An 18,717-nucleotide genomic window follows, 5' to 3' on the forward strand; every position below is an offset into this window, starting at 1 on the left:
GATATCTTCAGGCCTTGCATGGAAGACAAACCATATATAGAAACAAATCTTCAAGCCTCTCAGGGCTACTCCAGGGTCTGCTTGCTATTAATATCTTTGGTTAGATACTATTTCAAAATATGTAAATTGTAGACACTTTTGTGGTTGATTTTGTTGCTGCTTGTTCAGGGCAAAATCAAAATGCAAGAAATTTTCTTAGCATGAAGAAATGCACTTAATGAGTTCCAGAACTTAATGTGAATTGCTCCAGCTTCTTTAGCGGTCATCTGTATGCCATTTGACAATATTTTATTAGATAGGCATTTAATTAAAGGAAGTCTGTGGGCCGGATTCTTCCCCACATATGTGATTCATATTCGGGAATTTCTCACAGATTTATCTCACCAAATTGTGCCACGTGGCCTGCACTTAAAATGTGAATAATTCCAATTTTATCCTCAAAAACTTCTTTGAAGATTCAAGCCAAGCAGTGCTTTTTAAAAAAAGCTAGGCCTGCAAAATTGAAATACAGTATGAGCCTCTTGAAATTTCCACCAAGTGTGCAAAATCCAGTCTGTCTTCAATTGAATCAGAAACTCAACTTGGATTATTAGTCCTGGAGTCATTTTTATTGTGTTGCCAAGCAGTTTCTAAAAGAAGAAAAAAATTAAAATATTAAACTGTCATTTTAAATTTTGCTGAAACTGTTGTGAATGTGCAAACAGCTTCCTTTTTCATATCTATAATCAGTGTTCACATGCTTCTAATCAACTTTTTCCACTTAAAATGTTATTCCATATTTAGCACAGAATGGGTTTCGCTGTAGCCATTAGTGAGTGATAGGGTTACCAGTAGGCCCAGGCTTAAATTAAGAGATTTGGGGCCTCCTTCATCATTAGGTTTATTTTGAGTTTATTTGCTTCTATCTCGATCACTCTTCTTTGCGTAGGCCCTTATTCTTGTTAGCCAGAATTTAAAGAGATCTCAGAGTTGCATTTCCAAGAAAGGCTCTTTTTTCTAGAACGCTTCCTCTTCTGATAGTGATGAGCTTAGTTACTGTAAGGTTCGTCTTCCTCTAGTTTCATGGGATGATTCTATTTTATTGCTGCAAATTTTACAAATCAAACTATGAAAGAATCTTTCTATGCAGTCCCTGCGATAGCAGAAGTTTTTATGAACCTGCAAAAGGAGACCATTTCAAAATAATCTATTGCAAGTAGCTCTCTGAGGTTGACATTCAACTCTGTTAGCCAAGTTCATAAGAATATACCGAAGAAAAGGTACTAGTAAATGAACTTCTACAAGGAGTAAGTGATTAAAGAACTTGACTCTGGCAACATTAAAGAATTTACTGGCGCTGCCTGTTCCTGGTTAGTTTAATTCCATCTGTTTCTGTTTAGTTGACTGAAATGTAATACAGGGAAATGAGGTCTCTAGTGTACACTTGTGCATACCTCTACCACCAAGTTGCTGGTACTCGTATTTAAAACGAAGCCATGATTTTTAGATCAAAATAAGCAAGCATGCCACTTGATGTAGCAGTTCTCTTTTTATTAAAAAAGTAATAATAATAATAATAATAAAATAATAATAATAATAATGAAAAGCAAAAAAAATATCCGTGATGACTTGGCCGACCATGGTAGGCATCAAAGATCAAAAGTGGCCCGCTTGCCACCTATTTGGATACATCCTTGAAAAAGGCAACTTATTGTTTTCTTGGGTTGTAACCTCCGAGATTTCCAAGTATTGCCCGTATGAAGAGAAGTTGCAGATGCCGATTTGTGTGCCCTATGTCTGGGAAGGAGGTTGGTGGAGGAGTCTGGTGTTGAAAAACAAGGTCTTCCTTCATACGATAAACAGCGTATCACTCCAGAAAACATAGGTGAAACTTATAGCATGAGAAATGTGTTTTTCTTTTCCGGTGAAAGCAATTAAACACCCTGGTAGAAACTAGGAAAGAATTAGAAAATCTTTTTTTCCTGGAAGCTTTAAAAATGGAGTAGACTCTCATTTGTTGCGGGTGATTTCACGGTGGATTGACTGAATGACACCGACTTCAGAGCTTAGCCTAGAAACAGCCTTCCTTCCACGTCTTCTTGGCCTCTGGCATTTGGTTGTCACTTCCGGTGGAAGGTAGCTCATTTGGGTCTCCGTGTGGGTCCCGGATCGGGTTACTCTGCTATGTCTGGGAGTGGCTTTGTATCTGAAAGCAGGGAGCATTGAAAATGAACTGCTGACACGTGTAGTTGAGAGCAGGTATAAAGCGTTCAGCGCAAGGCTATTGCTGTGAATGCAGTCTTGGGAATGCATGGTGCTGGAAGGTACTTGAGCTCACTGCTGGGGCCAGGTGCAGCCATCTCAGAATATTGAAGAGTCCTTAGAGATCACTGCAAAATGCAACGCAAACCAAGGGCCCTAAGGAAGAAAGGAGAATTCTGTGTGTGTGTGTGGAGGGGGGCGGTAAAAAGCATGGAACAGTGACTAACTCTACTTTTGAATTGGAGGTTGTATCAGGGAGTTTGGAGACCATGCTCCTGCTTTATTATGAATTTGGGTGCTTAACTAACTCTCAACGAGGTAACAGCAGAAGGGGTTTTTTGGAGCCTGCCACGGTGTGGTGCTAGGCCTGTTCTTACTCATGGACCAGCTTTCTGGCTCACGAAACTGGGCTAACAACTGCTTTTTTCTGGGCCTCCAAGTTCCTATGTAAGAAATAAGTCATTTGTCACTCTGCCTGCAGTGGTGTATAGAAAGACCAAAGATAGGTTTTCCTTAGTCAAGAACGCATACCTGCTGCTCTCGGCACACACACCTACCTGGCCGATGGGTTCAATCCTTTACGCTCACCCCCTTCTGCCTGGAAAGTTGCCATGAAAATCTAACTAACCAACTCTCACAAGCTTGGCCTATATCATTAATCCAATGCCCTGCTGTTCTCTCTGTGTGTATATTTAATACTATAGATAAGATATTTTATTAAAAATTTCTAATACACCAAATTAATTTTAAAATAGAAAAGGCTGGGAGCTTCATTCTCATTTTTGTCATTTGTTTAATAAATTTAAGACATTTTTCTGTTGTTCCATTGTATGCACTGTTTTGTCAGCATGTACCTATCTAAGAGAAGAGGCTTTTTTTCCCCCAACGTTCTGTCTTTATCCTCAACGCATGGTTTACCTCTGTTCCCTGCATTGTTGGAGCACTGTCTGATGTCCTTTTTTATTTTATTTTTCCACTGCTGAATACCAATTTGTACCTGGAATATATGTTTCCTCTACAATACAGTGATCCTGTTCACTAAACAGCAAGCCTTAATGTGGAGGCATTCTGGGTGGTGCCATATTTTATTAAGGGTGGGGAAAGAAAAGGCGAATAGGAGACTTCACTTTTCTGATTTCATCTTCTAACGTGCCTGAACGTTGTACTGTGTGTGCATAGGGGTGGGGGTTCTTTGGATGTGAGCAGAATCACTGTATTTAGGGGAGAGGGCTGATGGAAACCGAGAGCATCTGTGGCAGTAGCTTACATACGGGAGCTCAGACAACGAACCAAAGGAACGGCTTCATATGTTAAATGGTAGCATCTATTCAAATGGGAATAGAAACCTGGACTTAGTTCATATTGATAAGAGAATTTAGTGTGTTTGTTTTGTTGAGGGGGGTGGGCGTAGGTGGGAATGTAGAGAAGACCTTACCTACTCAGCCCCAGTTGGCTTCTCATGGCCAATAAGCTGTTTTTAGTTTTGATATGTACCCACAATGTAGGCTGTCACAGATACTGTCTGATTTCATCTTCTCTCCATGGCCTAAGAGTGCAATATCTCAATAAAGCATGGAGTTAGAGCATCGGGAAGGCGGCTGACTTCTCCAATAACAGTGAGCTTGGTGACTCTTGAAGCATGGAAGGCCAAACTCATGTAACAGTGTATGCATGGTATTAATATTTCTTGTTAATCTAAACTGAAGAGGCTTTTACTTGTCCTAACAGGTATCTTGCTGTAAAAACTGTCAATTGTAACTGTTCTTTCCCACTGACGGCTGAAGCTTTGTCCTGAGTACAAGATGGTATTTTTCATTGGTACGAAGCACCGTGTTTCCCCAACCCAAACACTGCCGCCGCCGCCGCCACCACCACCACCACCACCACCACCACCACCACCACCATGTTCAAACAAAGGAGAATTCTCCTTTATCTTTTCCACATAAGAACAAGCTAGTGCATTCACTGTCCTTTTTCCATTCGTAGTATTTCTCTCTTTATTTTTCTATAAGTTGCATTGCTGTTGCTTTTCTGATTTGCTTGATGAACAGTGAAGATGTTTAGCTGCTTATTATAAAACTTTTCTTAAAGGAACTTGGTCTAAGAAGCACCTATACAGTATCCTCAACACCCTGAGCTATCAGGAAGAGGACACCACCACTATGATTGGTAATCCTATAACCTGGTTTTCCTTGTTGAACCTTATAATTCCAATAAAACTTTTGTCAGCTTTTTTTATGTTTTACAAATTCCACTGGGGTGCGACCCAGCTTAGTTATCAGACTAGAGTGAATCCTGTGGGTTCTCGAGACTACCCATTATTCCACACGACACTGACCGTTTTTGATAGCTGGTTTTCAAATGCAATCTCCAGAGAGAGTTCATTATATTCTCTTTTAGGGGGAGAGTATGGATTTTAAAAGAGCTTTTTAAAAAATAGACGAAAACCTACACCCATAGTGTATTTCCTATATGTGCCTTTGGAGCATATTCTGGGTATGTAGATATAAAATCTATATTTTAGGACCAAGTAGCAGGAGACAAGTCATGAGAGATGAATGGCACCTAGAAGCTTGCCAAATAAATAACCTGATTTGGGGGATTAGTGAAGAATCAGCATAAATACTTTTTTAATAATTGTACATTTTAAAATTTTAAAAAGAGGACTTGAGAAAGCAATCAATATTCTCCTTTTCATCAAAATTCTCATTCTCAGATATTTAAATATTGTTTAACAAATCTGTGGGTTACTATTTTAAAAATTCTTGTCAGGTTTTCTAGGTTCCTCCTTAACAGGAAAAATAACACTTATCTGTTAAAAAATGGAGACTCCCAATTTATTGGCCAATTTACAATACTATACAGGTACAATTAAGTATTAGAAAATTCTCTTTTCCCAGATTTGTGTGAGTTTGTTCTTAAGCCCTTCATATAGTTGGAGGTGGTGGATGCTTACTACCACCACCTGATCCCAGAAGGGGGACGCAGGCTGGTTGATCCTGTATTCCTACACTGTGTGTGCCTCTGAGGAAGAGCTGGTCAAGACATGGTACGCGTGGCCTGGGTGATGCTGCAAACTCAGCTGCCCCAGAGCAGTCAGGAGAGAATTATGAATGTGTTTTACATTAACAAGATAGAGAAGCTAAGCCAGCTTCTGGGCTGTGAGATAAATTGAAATCCATAAATACAGCAGTGCTAATTTGAAGTTCCATAATTGTTTGTGCCATGAGAATCTGAACATGTAAAAGGATTTTAAAAAGCAATTACCAGAAATGCCTCCCTTGAGACCAGTATTAGTGAAAGCATTTCCGGTCCATGGAGGTGACAAACTCAGTCCTCTTGATACAGATTAATGGCAGGGAGGAAGACATGGGTGGGGGCAAAGGGGAGGGTTAAATCATCTGGAAGAGGTGAAGGATTTAAGAGTCATTGACTGAAAATATAACTGAATGCCTAAAAGTAATGCAGGGCAATTTCTGAAAAAAAGAAAAAATAATTTTAAAAAAGAATCAGAAGCTTCCAGACTTTCAGGGTATAACTGATCTTTTTCTAATCTCTTCAAACTTCTTTCACCTGTTGCCTTAATATCCAGGTGCTTTTTCAAAAGATTCCCCCCCCCAAAAAAAATTATTTACCTAGAGCCCCTTGCTGGAAGAAATTGTTGTCAATGTGTCACAGAGAGGAAAAAATGATAAAAATACCCACGCATTTAAAAGTTCATTGAATAGCAATGATTGTCGGTCACAATTTCTTCTCCTCTCCCAGAGCTGTGCCTTCAAAGCAGGTGACAGGCTGCATGATTTGAACAGGCTTTATAAGGCTGGATAAATCAAGCGGACTCATTTTATCTAACAACACAACTGTTTGTTTGCCTTTTTTTTTTTTTTTTTTGTAAAATGGACTACTTCAGTGAAAATTGGTTACTTGTAGTTCTATTAACTAATCTTAGACATTGACTTTCTTTACAACACAGCTCTTCACTCTTGCCCGAAGGTGGGCCCTAGGTGGACACCCCTTTGTACAGACTGTTGTCACACACTAGCTCAAAGTCAGAGAATTTTAATTAGTCATTAAGCTGCCAAATTCTACTAATTACCCTAGTCAGCATATTTCATTGATTGCTGAATGGCAAATGAGCTACATATTCTTGTTTGGATCAATGTCACCTCTACATTTTCAAAGTTTCTCTTGCAAGGGGCAGACAGGGAGCAGGACTGTTCTCCACGGATGCAGCTCAAATTAGCAACATCGAACTTCAGAGTTTGGGATCTTTTCCTTCTTTAGAATTGCTGATAGATTTTCTAGGATAGGCTGCATGGTATTTGATGATTTATTGGTTTTACAGTTTAAATACACCCTTCGCCCTGCCTTTCTTAGGCCCAGGAATAGACACAAAGCCAGCTGAAAGCTGAAGTAGCCACCCTAATTTGCTCATCCTCCAAGACTGTATGCACATGTGAAGTCAGTGGTTACACATATCTTTAGGCTACATGAGTGAATGCAGGAGGCTTTTACCCAACCATCTGCCGGACCGGGGGCTGTCCCCTAATCTACCTAGGAACAAGGTTGTCATGAAGTTTACTGTGAGTGGCCCATTTTCGGAATTCTATCTCTGATGTGGTCCAGTGGGGATTCTTCTAGATTGCTATCTTCTTTGAAATGTGTCCTGCCTTCTTGGCAGGGTGGCATCTCTCCTGGAACCCTCCTCGTCTGTTCGCTCGTTCTTTCCGCCTGCTCAGCCTCCCGAGTAGAAGTGTCCCCAAGGGGAATACACAAGGGCAACAGCCTTCGACCTTTGGAGAGCGGAAGAGGTTGTACTTGAGTGTGTTCACCCTTATTTTCTCCCTCATAATGGGGCAATTGGCTTTCTATCTGCTGCTGGATGCTGCCTCGGGCCTAATTGGTACCATTTCCCCACCCCACACTCTTCTTTCAAACTGGCCTTCTAACTGCTTTTTATTCTTGGCTCCAACTCTTTCCATGATGAGGCGAATGCTTTTTCTGTTCCACATCACTGCAAATTCGAGGCCCAGCATGTTCGCACTTATAACTGCCTCCCCTGATCGCACGCGCCGTGCGAGAGCTAAAGGTAAGCCCCAAATTTTGCCAGATAACGGTGGACAGATAAAAACTGATTCTCGAACAGCAACTCATAAATGCATGAAATGTTTGGATCTCCAGCTAGACTGCCAGAATTTCTCTTTTCTAATTCCTATTTGTAGTGATAACATTTTTCTTTTTGTGATTTTTTTTTAAAAGAGTAGTGTAGTACCTTGAAACAATTGCAGTTCTAATTGTTGTCAGTATTTCTATTTCACAAGTTCCAATTCTTCCAAAATTATTGTATTCAGTTGTGCACTAGTGTCAATAAAATTGACATTTGTGAAGCAATTTCTGGCTTTTTTCTCCGGGTTTCACTGGGTCTGGTGGTGTGTGGGGTGATTGGGTCTTTGTCTAACACCAGGACTTCATTTCAGTGATTGTATATTTAAATGCAAGGATTTAAATGGAGAGATTTTCACAATGCGAACTTCTTGAATTTGCCTTTTCCTCACATTTCCTGATCTTGTTCTTCAAGGATCATTGTACTGCCCCATGGGCAGGATGTATGCTTTTTGTTGTTTTCCTGGGTGTGGTGGCTTTTCACCTGTTTGTTGGTGACACAGCTAGCTGATCAATGAGGGACCGGGTGGGGGCTGGTGGTGGTTTTTCTATGGTTCATTCATACTGGGATCAAGTTCACTACCCTGCTTCATTCTAGGCTGGCCTATCTTATAATTTCAAAACGGATATGAATTCATCCAGAGAGAGAGAGAGTATAGATGTCAAGAAAATGGGGGTACGCCTGGAAAACTGCACCTCACCTTTCTCTCCGAGATGCTTGATAGTGTGCGGAGTAGCAACGAACTGAAACTGTATATTGGAAAATGAAGAAAGCATTTACTTTGTCTTTCCTTATAATGGTAACAGACAGGACTGCAGGCTTCTTTAACTTTGTTTACTCTAACACTAGTTATAGCAAACCTGCATTAGAATTATACAAGTGTTAGGTGAAAGTACTAAGATTAGAGGTATGTTTGAAACATCCCGTTTAGCTTTCATGGGTTGAGGTATATTGATATTTGCGAAATTCTGTTGACAGAGAGTTTCATGTACACATCATCTCCTTTGGCTGACTCATAATGGGTAATTATACATTTTCATATTGTTTAATATGGTATCCTTTTCAGAGGAATAATTAATTACCTGTCAACTTTTTGACTCATAACGGGGAGTTGGGATAATGGAATGACCTCCAGGTTTGCATTTTTAAATGATCACCTTTGCATGTAAATTTGATGCTAGTGTTTCTGTCCCAAACAGTGAGAGAGACATGGAGTGACATCACCAGGTATAACAAGCTTGCTTCTGTTCTTTGTAGAATGGGGAGTTAGCTGCTTTACCTTTCTTTAGCTGTGGCACATTGTTACAAGATATAGTCTGTCCTCGGTGCACAAGTCGTTTAGTTTCCTATTAGTATAGCTCTATTTTCTAGTCATTTTCCATGTTTCCTTGTGATAGAGATACTGTGTCTTTCTCGAGTAATTCGTAGAAACTAAGGCAGTAGTTAGGAAGTGAAGATTCTATGTGGGGATACAGTATTCTTTTAAACTATTGTCATTCTTCTCGAAGCAGAGTTCTCTACCTGATCATTAATGGCATAACTGAGGCTCCATTGAATTATTCATACGCTGGTGACGTCAGTATTAAGGCAGCTGCAACTTTGAAAAAAAAAAACTAGAAAATCATGAAGCTCATTAAGTTTGCCATATGGTAGTCAAGGTTCTGGAGATTTAAAAAGGTGAAAATTGTAAGTAGAAATAGGACCCAGAGGAATTACTTTTTTTTCTTTTTCTTTAATACTTCTCATCCCCAAACAGGCTCCCTGACTGGTAGTCCTCACCTTTCAGAGCTGTCCATCAACTCGCAGGGAGGAGCTGTGCCCACCAGCGTGATCTTGTCCCCCAACTTGAGCCCCGACACCAAGCAGGCCTCTCCCTTGGTCAGCCCGCTGCTGAACGACCAGCCGTGCCCACGGACTGATGACGAGGACGAGGGCCGGAGAAAGGTGTGGGCACTTGTGCACATGAGTGTGCTATTCTTGCCTTTAATTGGAGTAATATCCATAACATAAAATTTGCCAGATAACCATTGTTAAGCATACGGTTCAGTGACTCTGAGTACGTTCACAATGGTATATGACCATCCTCACTATTCATTTCCAGAACTTTGTCATCATCCCAAACTGAAACTCTGTACCTATTAAACACTAACTCTCCATTCCCACTCCTTCCAGCCCCGGCAGCCACCATTCTATTTTCTGTCTCTGTACATTTGGCTACTCTGAAAACTTCATATAAGTGGCATCAGACAGTATTTGTCCTTTTGTGACTGGCTTCTTTCACTCAGCAGGATGTCCTTAAGGTTCATCCATGCAATAGCACATGTCAGAATCCTTTTCCTTTCTCAGGCTGAATAATAGGCCATTTTATAGCTATCTCACACTGTGTTATCCATCCATCCATTGATGGGCAGTTGGGTTTCCTCCTTTGGGGCATTCCAAGTACTGCTAGGAACATGGATGTGCAACTATCTATCGAGTCTCTGCTTTCAAGTGCATCTCCACAGGTGGAATTGGGTGGGAAGCAAGCCAGATAGCTACCTCCAAGGGATTTCCGTTTACTTATTGTTGAAAGGGAAAGCAAAACCAATTGCTGGCCCACTCCGGAATGGTGCTGCCTGCCCGCCTAATGAATGAACTCCAGAGAGTGGAGGCACAATGGCGTCACTACCTGCTTTCACCTTTGTCCCTTTAGCTCAGCTTCCCTTTGTATTCCCATGAACAACATAGCTTCCATTTCCTGAACACACACCACCACCACCAGCACATGGCAGCCGGGACACAGGCCACTGTGGTTTCTGTTTCAGTTATTCCCTTGAAGACTGCATCACTCTGATATTTTACTAATTCATTCAATTTTCGGATGCCCTGTTTTGAATGAATCGTCCTCAGTGGCAGCCAGCATAATCATCCCAGGCCTTGCTCTGAGGGGAATAGTTACATGAAAGCAAACATTCCTAGACCATTTTCTCATCATGGAACGCCATTCTCCTAGTTCTTCTCACACAAAAAGGGGCGTAACTAAGAATTTAGCCTTGATATCAGTTAACAAAAGGTTGTAAGATAGCAATGTACCACTTTCCCCAGGACTGCCTTATAATCAAGACATTCTTGGAGACTTACACTCAGAGTTATTATGTCTTGTTTCTTTTTATGGATTTTGCAGAGATTCCCAACTGACAAAGCATACTTCATTGCTAAGGAAGTATCCACCACTGAGAGAACATATCTGAAGGATCTAGAAGTCATCACTTCGGTATGTGTAGCAGTGCCCCCTAAAGCATTAAATTACACAATTTATCTCAACTGATAACTCAACTTTAGGATAGAAGCTGGAGCTCATTAAATGTTGGGTTCTGTGACTCCAATTAAAAGGTATTTGTCCCTGGATTATAGAAATTAAGACAGTATATTTAATTCAGAACATACTCTATAAAAATTTTTATAATTGTGATTTCTTAAGTGCAAAGGCACATCTAAAGTGGAGAAAATTGAAACATTTTACTGTGTGCGTGCACTGATGCGGAACATTTTTCATATTTTGCCCATTGTCAAATGAAGCTACTTATTTTTGCTTGAAGGAAACCCCAGAGGGAGTGGAAGCCTTGTTTTATCTTTGATAATAAATTGAGCTGTGTCAGGAAAATCTGCCAGAAGACTGCCTTTTATTATTTTAATCAGTTCTGTTCAGCCTGGGAAACAAATTCAAAGCATCGCAGATGCTTTCTGACCCCTGGATTCTGGGAGAGAGCTAGGCCTTTGGAGGTCAGTGGAGTCACTGGGTTTGTGTGCCTCCAGGGCTTTATGTACGGTGCCTGGCCCTGGGCAGGAGCTCTGTAACTTCCTGGGACCCAGCCCTGCCTCCCCTCAGCAAGGTGAGTGACATTGTGTGAAGGCAGCAGCTTTGTCTCTCTGGTCCAGCCACCCTCGTGCTCAACATCTTAACAAAGGAGCAGAGAGGGAGGAAGTTCCTAAAGGACTGAACCAAGCTTTGTCTGGTTACCACCAAATCAGTGATCCCACAGAGTTGGCCAGAAGGGAGGTTTTGATTTGAGGAGCTGCCCATTTTGGAGATTCATCCTGGCTTCAGCAATTTTTTGGTAACCAATCTCAGGAAGCAGTAATAAAGAGATGGGAGCAGCTCACCCCATCTAATGAAAGAAGGGACAAGCAGTGCGGCCTAGAAGAACCTGATGCTCCCGAAATACTACAAACCCGATAGTAAAGCCTTTTGTCCTCCAGGCGCGGTTGGCTGCAGCATTTCTTCGGAAGAATAGCAAACACTCACCATTCCTCTTTACACCCCTAACTGTGTCTTCTTTTTATTTCCAGTGGTTTCAGAGCGCAGTGAGCAAAGAGGACTCCATGCCTGAAACATTGAAAAGTCTCATATTCCTGAATTTTGAACCTTTGCACAAATTTCATACAAATTTCCTTAAGGAAATTGAGCAACGACTAGCCCTGTGGTGAGTACAATTAAGTTGAACAATTATATTTCACCCCCACTCTCCTCTTCTTTCTTTTTCTGCCTTTCTAATGTTATTTTTATGTTCCTTATATGCAGTCATGAGAAAAGATAAAAGCAAGAAATTGGCTTAAGACAAGCCAACCTTAAAATGACCTTCAGTTCAATTCTACACATCGTTAGATCTCATCCTAAGGTTTTTTTCCCCCTTTGGTTTACAATTCTTAAATATGCACGTTTTCTTATGATAATTAAGTGAATATCACAAAATAAATGTAGTAGTTGCTTCTGGAAGGACGATGAAGGTTATTAAGAATAGAGACATATGAGAGACTTTTAGAGGTATTGGTAGTATTTCACTGGTGCTTTCTTGCTTTCTAGTCATTTGTCAAGTATCTGTACGCCTCATGCAGTTTTCAGTATTGTATTTCACAGTGTTTAAAAAAGTGCTTTGAAAAATACAGAGCCCTATGCACCCCACCCCACCCCCATACACATACACTTCTAGGAACTTATCTTAAGGATGCATTTTAATACGTGAAATGACATATGACAAAGATGTCCACGGAAGAATTAAAAGATTGGAAATGACCTAAATGTCCACAAATAGCAGATTGGTTAAAGATAATATTACGTCTATCCATAAATCAAGTAAACATTAATCTGGGAGAAGAGGGTGGTGCAAAAGTCAGGAAAAACTTTGTACACTGTAGAATGCAAAATCTGATGTACCCTTAACTAAAGTAGTTACATGTAGACACGTGGGGAGTTGACTGTCTACTAAACATGCGTTTGAAAAATGCCAGGAGAGAAATAGCAAAGGCTTCTGCTGTGTTTTGGGCAGAAATGGAACCCATTGTACACTGTATCCTCACTGCAGGCAAGAATTTGGGTGAAAGTGGTCCCCCAGGCAGTGGTGACTATAGGACCAGAAGGAGCCCTGGATGAGGTTGTCTTGCCCCAGGTGATCCCAGATAATGGGATTCAAGCATCCGCTTAAGGGTTAGCAGAGCTGCTCCGTGTTGTCAACAGTCGTGCTCTGGGATCCGCTTTCTGTGTTCTTTATACCTGGAGATAATTCATGTCTAGTTCTTTTACCTGTGGTGAAAGGAGGTGGGAGGCTTGGCTGCGATGCCCCAGGGAGGAGAGTACAGCCGGGATTGAGAAATGACAGGTACAACATCAGCCTCCCTGAACATGGGGAAAAAGTGAAATGCCACTTCCAAGCCTTACTCTAGGCTGGTGCTGTGAATGTAAGAGAAATACCACTTTCTAAAATTTAAAAAAAAAAATTCGACAAAATCTAACTTTATTTTACCTCCCCGACTACATTTACCTAGAAACGTACCGTTATGTTCTGCCATGTTGCTGCCTCATCATTCCTACAAAGTTGAATGATGCTTTTGTAATGGAGTCAAAGCCTTTACAACTCTGGAAAAATCAATTCACAGTTTGTTTTCTGGCCAGGGAGATGTATGTTAACATAGTCTTAAATTTTCCTGTAGACTCAGAGCATTTTTAGCTGGTGTCACTAGAGCAGTTTCAGTCCACGTGGCAGTTGATTTAAATGTTGGGGGGGAGGTCACACACAAGAAATGTCACCAATTGGCAGTACCCTGGCAGCCCAGCATGCTGGCTTCAGCTAGCTCCTGCCACCAGCGAGAACTTCAGAGAGCTGTATTTCATTCTAGGAATAAATGCCACACTCTTAGATTTATCTGTAACCATAAACGTTTAGCATCTGACCCTTATCTATGAAAGAATAGCCAATTGCTCAAAAAGCAGCTGCTATCATTTGTTTCCCAGAGGATTTTCGGTAATCTTTCAAAGATCTATGATTTTATTCACCTTCTACATTAAGGTATCAGAACGCCCGTAAAAGAGTCAAAGCCAGAGAGATAGTAGACAGTCAATATGCTTCTCAATTGATCTAACCTTCAGTAGCCGTGCAACAGTGGGCCCAAAGCAAATGGACAACGTTTCTCAGGAATAAATGTAAAAGTTGGCCATTGAGTTGATTCAAGTAGTTCCTCAAGCGCATGACGAGGAAGACCTGGCTGGGCAGGGAGTCAAGGCCTGCAGGCTGAGCCGACAGAGTAACATGGAAAGTAGTGTCTGTATCTGTAGCTGTCGGCATTGGCTGCTTATTAAAATCACCTGGAAGCTCAAAAGTTCTTGATAACCAGGCAGAATCCGAGACCAGTTATATCAGCATCTCTGAGAAGTAAGACCTAAACATCAGTAGTTCCTAAAGCTTCCCAGGTGGTTCCGACGTGTAGCCAAGGTGAAGACCTTTGCCCTACACTGCCGTATGACAGAGGGACCCAGGAATAGACGACGACTGCCCCTGGTACCGCCAGGGCTCAGGGCGCCTTCAGAATACTCTACCCAATTCTGAGTTTCACATTTGAAATGGTATAATGAGAGAATGCATTGTGTGTTTTTAAATTGATTTTTGGGACTATGGGCATTTGGTCTAGAAGACAGAAGATTTTAGAAAATATGATGGCTGCCTTCAGGCTGGTCATATGAAAAAGGGAGTACCCGTCTTCTTAGTTGTACCAGAAGACAAAATTTGAACAAAGGAGTGAATGTCCAAAGAGGCATCTCCTGTCTGAGTATGGAATGGGATTTCCTAGCCCTAAGCGCCCCTTAGCCATGCGAGGTGGCTTGTGAGACAGTGAACCCCTCCACCCCAGGCCTTGTGGAGCAGAGGCTGACTGTCCATTTCCAGAAAGTATTTACCTATTGGGCAAAACCCCAACCTTGGCAGTGTGTCAGGGTCACCTGGGGTTGGGGAAGAGGGCATTTTGAAAAAATACAGGTTGCCAGGCCCCATCCAGCCCTCCTGAATCATAACTTTGGGGTGAGACCCAGAAATCTCTGTTTTTAAAGTGCTTCTAGGGATGACTATGGTGAATCCCTTTTCTGGAACAAGTGATGTGGAATGCCTCTGAAAAGCCTAAGAGTCTGTGATTCTTTCCTTTGCATTTTGGTCTGTACTCTTGGTTTCTTTCTTCCATAAGCAACGAAGGACTACAGGAGTGGGTGGGTGAGTACGTTAGGTTTTGCCCACTGGTGCAGTCCCAGGAGTAGGCAGGCATGCAGAGGAAGGAAGGCCAGGCCGTCTCATGCATGTGTGTGTGCCAGTGTGGGCGCAGGGTGTCACTGGCCACTTCTGCCTTGGAGGACATGTGGGCCTGCACAGAAGAGGCCACCTGTGAGTGAATATATTCAGTGAGAAGAATGGGTCACAGGGAGGTTTATTAGGAAAGGAATGCACACGGGGTTACTGACAGACCGTGTGTGTGTGTGTGTGTGTGTGTGTGTATGCACACTTTCATTTTGTCATACTATGATATGGGAAACACACAGAGTCATGTAGATGGACATGGCTGTGACCGTCATTTGCCACCAAACCACCACCTGAGGTCTGTGCCTAGCTGTCCGTGGCCCTTGCAGAGTTCCATTTCATCTGTAAAATGTGGAGTGCAGTCTCCACCTCATAGGGTCTTAACGAGACGATGTAAAGGGCATAGTGTTCTGCCCCACACACAGAGGGGGGAAAGCTGATCTTTTTCTTTCAATAACTTTTTATAGACAATAGCGTTTCTGCACACTCCTCACCCCTGCCCTTCGCCTAATGTCAGCTTCTTACATCACCATGCACGGTCATCAAAACTAAGAAACTAAGGTTGATATATTACTATTAACTAAACTGCAGACTTTTTTCAGTGATATTTTAAATGATTATTGTTCGTGGAAAGAAATCTAAAGTATATTAGACACCTAAATTTTCCCAAGATTTGGTATTTAAATGACACAGCCAACATGCTTTTCCTTTGCAGTCCTGCATTAGGTTGTCATGTACTTCCATCAATAGTGGGAAATTATAGGGGAGAGAAATTACCAGGAAGTTTTCCTAAACGATTAGGCTGAACCCCGGCTCAGTAAACACACCTGCTCCTGTCCAAATGTTGTGTTCTCCTAAGTAAACACACCTGAGAAAAGGATGGACTGTTTCATCCTGGCCAAAGTCCAAGTTACTCTGTTTCTCCAAAAACAAGGAAACAGGTTTGATGACTTCTGAAAACATGAAGAATGCTTATCCTTTTGAAAGCAAGGGCCTTTTACCCAGCTGTTCAAATGCATTCAGAGAAAGCCACTTCAACCTTTGGCATTCAGGCAGGAGTCCCGAATGCCATCCCTGAAATGACCGGCAGGCACTGAGCACAAACTGGCCAACTCATTCCTCAGAGCTGGATGAAGATCTGCTCTGGTACAGGGTGCCTCGGCGGAGCCTGCAGGGTACAGAACTCAGCTGGCAGGAAGCTGGGGTCCAGGGACAAGTCGTGCAAAGAGGCACCCTGATAGGCTGTGGGCACAGTTTCCAAGAAGGATCAGCTGCATTTTTTTCCTTAAGAAACTTGAGGACGAGTCATTTGGAAAGAGTGTAGAAGTCTAGCCAGGAGGACTGGAAAGACAGGATGTGGAGATGTCACTGAGCAGACACGTCAGGGCTCATGGGACAAAGGAGAAGGGAAGGAAGGAGGCCCCTGGACCTTTGAGCCGATTAACTGCTCATAAAATGAAGAAAAAAGTTGAAGAAGAAAAGAAGCGAGTAAAATGGAGGGAAGATGAGCTTGCTTTGGGGCACATCAAACTGAACGGTCAACACTGAAATCCCACAGGCAGTTGTAAACTCTTGCCTCAGGCTTGGGAAAGAAATCAGACACAGTGCTGTGGATTTGGAAATTATAAGAAGAATCAAACCTTTAATGAAGTGAATGTTAAGACAAAAGTAAGTTGGGGCAGAATGTTATCATACACCTTTTGGCAACTTTCCAATGCTTATGGCAGAGCGAGAGCCAGCAAAGGCAACACAAAAAGCCACCGGAGATTTAAAAAAAGGAGAGAGCAAGGGTAGAGGTTCCCAGAAGAGAGCACGTCTTGGAGAGTGACGATGGGGAGGGCAGATGGTTTCTGGAAGGAGTTCCCTGGTGTGCAGTAATGGGCTCAAGACAGAAGGGAGCTCTGCAGGGAGCACAGGAGGATGTCCTTGAGGGATCCGAGGTCCTCTGGGTAAGAGGAAGCTCTTCTTTCAGGGCTGACACTTGCAGATGGTGACCAGAAATGTCACAAGTGGAGCAGTTTGGTGTTACCATGACACTGTGATGGCAGAGGTGCAGTGGAGATGACAGAGTGGGTCAGAAAATTGTTTCACCCCCACCCTACCCCCCCAAAAGTGGAACATTTTTATAGTAGCACCAGTGAACTATCATAGAACAAAAATGAATAAAATAGTTTTCTCAAAATATTAAACACCGAATTTCCTATATGAGCCAGTAATTCCACTCCTAAATGTCTAGTGACACTGGTGTACGAGTATCTGTTTGAGTCCCTTGTTTCATTCTTTTGAGAATTTCATTCTCAAAACAGTTCTCAAAAGAATGAAATTCAAACAGATACTTGTACATCAATGTCACTCGAGCATTATTCACAGTAACCAACGGGTGGAGACAATCCGAATGTCCATTGACACGTGAATGGATGGATAAACAAAATGTGGTGTATACATACAGTGAAGTATTATTCAGCCTTAAAAAGGAAGGAAATTCTGACAAGTGCTACAACATGGATGACCCTTGAGGACATTATGCTCAGTGAAGTAAGCCGGTCGCAACAGGACAAATATTGGATGATTCCACCTACACGAGTTTCCTCGAGTAGTCAAGTTCATAGACAGGAAGTAGAAGGGTGGTTGCCAGGGCCTGGGAAGGGAAGTGGGGAGTTATTGTTCAAGGAATATGGAGTTTTAGTTTAGGAAGATGGAAAAGTTCTGAAAAGGATGATGGTAGTGTTTGCATAGCCATGTGAATGTACTTAAGGTCACTGAACTGTGTGCTTAAAATGGGTAAGATGGTCAATTTCATGACGTATGTAAGTACTTATATATTTTTATAAAATAGGGAACAATTTTTTTTTTATTTTTTTTAAATAGGGGAAAAAACCATAGGGAGTCCAGTGCAGGATAAAACCAGAGGCTTCAAAACAGTGCCTTGCGCCTGAGGGCCGCTGGCCTGGGCGGTCACTGTGTGTGGGGCGCTGACCAACTGCTTTCCTGAAGGAACTCGTTTGAAGCTCCCGGTGGTGCGTGGTGGGTGGTGGCAGCCGAACCTCAGGAGGCAGGCGTGTTTGCCGATTGAATTGCCTCCATTCTGACCCAGTCATCATTCACAGTCAGGCCTCGATGGGTCAAACTGGGCTGAGGACCTCAGTGTAAAGCTGAAATTATACTTACACGGATGGGATAGCTCAGCCCTTATCATCTTCTTGCTTCAAGTGCTGGTGGGGGTGAGGTGGACTTGACCTGGTGCCTTTTTCATTTGACGGCAGACCTCGCCACACTCACGTTTTGCTTTTTATCAAGTTCCTCCTTCTTGGGGCCTCTTTTCATCTTCCATTATTGTTTCCCTTTATTGCCCAACAGTCTGGGAAGTTGGTGTTATATGCAACTGATGGGAAGTGGAAATAGACTTTTCACCTTTCGTAAGTAAGCCAGTAAGGCAGTCTTTTGGGTGGTGAAATGCTGCACTTTTTTTGTGATGTGGAGACCTTTGATGTTAAAACCTACCGCCTTCTCTCGTCTATGTTTGCATTTGGGATCATTATGGAAACGCTAGAAAGGAGCCGCTGGCGGGACAACCTGTTTTCGTGAGCTTGCTGTACAGCTGAGTTTCCCATAAGCAGGGCGGGCAGGGATACTGCTCTTCCCATAGGCCCCTGGGGGGGCGGTTTCCTGCAGTGGCCACCACCCAGCCTCCCTCCACTACCAAGAAAGGTAGCTCCA

The 18,717-nt window shown here is 42.3% G+C and overlaps 1 protein-coding gene across 1 annotated transcript in view; it reads left to right on the forward strand.

Moving 5' to 3' along the window:
* Nucleotides 1-18,717, forward strand: part of FARP1 (FERM, ARH/RhoGEF and pleckstrin domain protein 1) — a 282,515-nt gene that overhangs the window by 229,524 nt on the left and 34,274 nt on the right. Inside the window, exons 14-16 of the mRNA XM_033103882.1 lie at nt 9,162-9,349; nt 10,569-10,658; nt 11,735-11,868. Of these exons, the coding sequence (XP_032959773.1) occupies nt 9,162-9,349; nt 10,569-10,658; nt 11,735-11,868 (412 nt within the window). The remainder of the gene's footprint in view (nt 1-9,161; nt 9,350-10,568; nt 10,659-11,734; nt 11,869-18,717) is intronic.

This window comes from Rhinolophus ferrumequinum, chromosome 4, assembly GCF_004115265.2.
Source record: "Rhinolophus ferrumequinum isolate MPI-CBG mRhiFer1 chromosome 4, mRhiFer1_v1.p, whole genome shotgun sequence".
NCBI classification, from domain to species: domain Eukaryota; kingdom Metazoa; phylum Chordata; class Mammalia; order Chiroptera; family Rhinolophidae; genus Rhinolophus; species Rhinolophus ferrumequinum.